Consider the following 3133-nt stretch of genomic DNA (forward strand, 5'->3'; position numbering starts at 1 on the left):
GGGATAGCCACAAAGGTGAAAGGCTTTCTCAAACCCACAATCGGCCCCTGTGTCTGTGCAGCATTCAAAGCATCGGAGAGGACTTGGGCAGATATGGGCAAGTCACTTCTCCTGAGCCCAAGACCAGTGAAATCCTGACTCTAACAGCACTTCCCAGACACGGCCCTACGGCTTCGCTGGCTCTTCTAGTTATGACCTAGTGCTCCCACTGCCGAGGGCACTGTCCATGCACACATTTTAACAACAAATGTCTTTAACCACAGAGAGGTTTTTATTGAACTCAAATTCAGGGGCTCCAAAGCCTGAGGACAAGGGAGACTGGGGGTTGCACTCAGAGGCCCAGGCCCCCTCTGGGCTTTACTCCCCATCCCACCTCCCCTCACCCCTTCCTGACTCAACAAGGGTCTCAGTAGCTACGGAACTAAGCTACCCCACTCTAATTAAGTAACCCTCCCCTCCCTCCCGCATCTAGCGCTTTGCCAAGCAGGCGTCTGCGAAGGAGCATGCTGCTGCTGAGGCCAGCTCTCTGTTGACCTCTTTCTGATTCTTCCAGAGCCTCCTGCAGCCTGTTTGGCCTACCTCCAACCCCTCTTCATTACCCATTTCCCATAAATCTCCAGGGCATATAACTTTCTCCTCCCTAGCCCCCTCTCCTCCTAGAATCCTCAACTCCTCCAGCTTTTCCACTATTCTAAAGGTTTCTCTAGCTCCGTCCCCTCCCCTTCTGCCCACCACAGCCCTGGTCAGCGACGGCCAGCGGCGTGGGTTCGCTGGTGGCGGATAAGGTCGGAGCTCTGGGAGAAGGCCTTCCCACAGTCATCGCACTTGTAGGGCCGCTCCCCGCTGTGGACGCGGTGGTGCTGCAGCAGCGTGGAGGAGCGGCAGAAGCCCTTGCCGCACACAGCACACCTGTAGGGCCTCTCGCCCGTGTGCGAACGCTGGTGCTGAATCAGCGTGGAGGAGCGATTGAAGGTCTTCCCACAATCGGGGCAGCTGTAGGTGCGGCCTGGCAGGTGGGTGCGGGCGTGGATGGCCAGCACGGAGCTCTGACCAAAGCGCTTGCCGCATTCGGGGCACTTGAAAGGCTTCTCGCGGGCATGGCTGCGGGCGTGGGGGATTAGTGCCGAGCGCTGGGAGAAGCTCTTGCCGCAGATGCCACAGCTGAAGGGCCTCTGCCCAGTGTGCACCCTCTGGTGACTCCGCAGGGATGAGTTCTGGCTGTAGCATTTGCCACACTCGGGGCAGCTGTAGGGCCGCTCGTGGCTGTGCGTGCGCTGGTGCCGCAGGAGGTAGGAGCTGTCTCCGAAGGCCTTGCCACAGTGCGGGCACTTGTAGGGCTTCTGACCAGAGTGAGTGCGCTGGTGGCGAAGCAGGTAAGAGCTGTCGGCGAAGGCCTTGCCACAACGGGGACACTTGTAGGGCCGCTCCCCCGTGTGGGTGCGCTGGTGCTTGATGAGGTCAGAGCTCTGAGAGAAGGCCTTGCTGCAGACCTCACATTTGTAGGGCTTTTCGCCCGTGTGGATTCGCTGGTGCTGGATGAGGGTGGAGCCCCGGCCGAAGCTCTTCCCGCAGATGCCACAGATGTTAGGCCGAGGGCCCTGTCCACCCCTGGCCCGACCACCCCGTCGGCCTGAACCCCGAAGGGTTCCTGTCAGGCCCAGAGGATTCTGGAGCATCTCAAACTGGGGGGTAGTCAGCAGGGCCCCTGTGGGCATCTCAAAAGGTGGCCCTAGGGGAAGGTCTGCTGTGGGCTGCTCCCCAAACCCCTGTGTGAAGGAGTCCAAGGGATGGACTCCCAAGGGGATGCTCAGGGGACTCTTTTCCTCGGGATTAAGAAGCACCTCTGTACCTTCCTGGAATTTGGAACTTTGAGCTTCAAATTCAGGGCTTTGGGTTTTGAACTCAGGGCTCCGGGGTTCATACCCAGGGCTCTGGGGCTCATACCCAGGGCTTTGTGGTTCAAACTCAGGGCTCTGAGGATCTGAATCAGGGGTTCTGGGTGCAAATTCGGGGCTTGGGGGCACAAACCCAGGGCTTCGGGACTCAAAACCTGGGCTTTCAGGCTCAAACCTGGGGCTCTGGGGTTCAAACTCTGGGCTTTGTGACTCAAACCCAGGGCTCTGGGGTTCCAGCCCAAAAGGTATCTCTTCGACCTCATAGTCCCCAGTGCTTTCTTGCTGAGAAATTTCCTCTTCCTCATTCTCACGCATGTTGCCTGCAGGATCAGAGAATTACAGAAAACCCAGATTGTGTGGAGCCTGGAAGGTCGCTGGGTCCCACCATTAATTAGTTGCACAAGCCTCTCCCTGCTCCTCAAACATGGTCGCTGGCCCTCGTGCAGGTGCTGAAATTCCCACCTTCCCCACAGCAAACCCGGGGCACCCGGCCCCCGCCCCCACCTCCCCAGGTCCCAGGTGTCCAAACCCCCCATTCCCTTCCCCGCCCACGGACCACAGCCCCCTCTCCCCTCCCAGGCACGCTCCTTGGAGGGGCGCTCCCTCCCTCACCTTCGAGGGACCCTTCGGGCCCCACTTCGTCAGGACTTTGCACATCCCGGGGTTCGAGGCCCCACGGCGACGCCTCCCGTTCCATCCCCGCTGGCTCCCAGTGCGGCGGCGGCGGCGGCGATGGCGGAACGATCCTGCGACCCGGCCTGGGAGCCCCGAGACCCAGGCCCTCGCCGCCCGCCACTCAGCGACGCCCGGGGGACCCGGCTGCCCGGCCCCAGCCCCCAAGGCCGGACGTCTTGACCCTGGGCCTCTCTGGCCGGCCGGACCCCTCCCCTCCCCTCCCCGTCCCGGTGCCCCGCCTCCACCCACAAGGTCTCGGCCGGCTCTGGGGCTCTCACAGGCCTCCACGCGTGGCCTCGGAGGGAGGGGGACCTCACGACTAGCCCCGCTGCCCCCAGGCCGGCTCCCCGCCCGCGACCCCGCCGTCTGGCCCCCGGCCCTGGGCTGGGCTGCGGTAGCCTACCTGTCTCCCCGCAGAAAGTGTCCGTCTGCGACCAGTTCCCTCCGGTGGCTAGCGCCGCGGCCTTCTCTAGGAGCGGCTGGGAGGTAGACACTCGTGGGCATAAATCTCTGGCTGGAAGGCTCCCGCTCTCAAGCTGGGCGAGGAACGAGCACCCCTGGAG

At 62.2% G+C, this 3133-nt stretch overlaps 1 protein-coding gene across 1 annotated transcript; it reads right to left on the bottom strand.

The window, feature by feature from the left end:
• Nucleotides 1–250: 250 nt before the first annotated feature.
• ZNF768 (zinc finger protein 768) lies at nt 251–2777 on the bottom strand. The gene is made up of 2 exons (XM_006103467.3): nt 2508–2777; nt 251–2215 (listed from the first exon to the last, which is right to left on the bottom strand). Exons 1-2 carry the CDS (start codon nt 2590–2592, stop codon nt 744–746), a joined length of 1557 nt encoding a protein of 518 aa, XP_006103529.1. The 5' UTR covers nt 2593–2777; the 3' UTR covers nt 251–743.
• Nucleotides 2778–3133: the final 356 nt, after the last annotated feature.

The sequence above is a fragment of the Myotis lucifugus genome, unplaced genomic scaffold (genome assembly GCF_000147115.1).
Source record: "Myotis lucifugus unplaced genomic scaffold, Myoluc2.0 scaffold_486, whole genome shotgun sequence".
Taxonomy (NCBI): Eukaryota; Metazoa; Chordata; class Mammalia; order Chiroptera; family Vespertilionidae; genus Myotis; species Myotis lucifugus.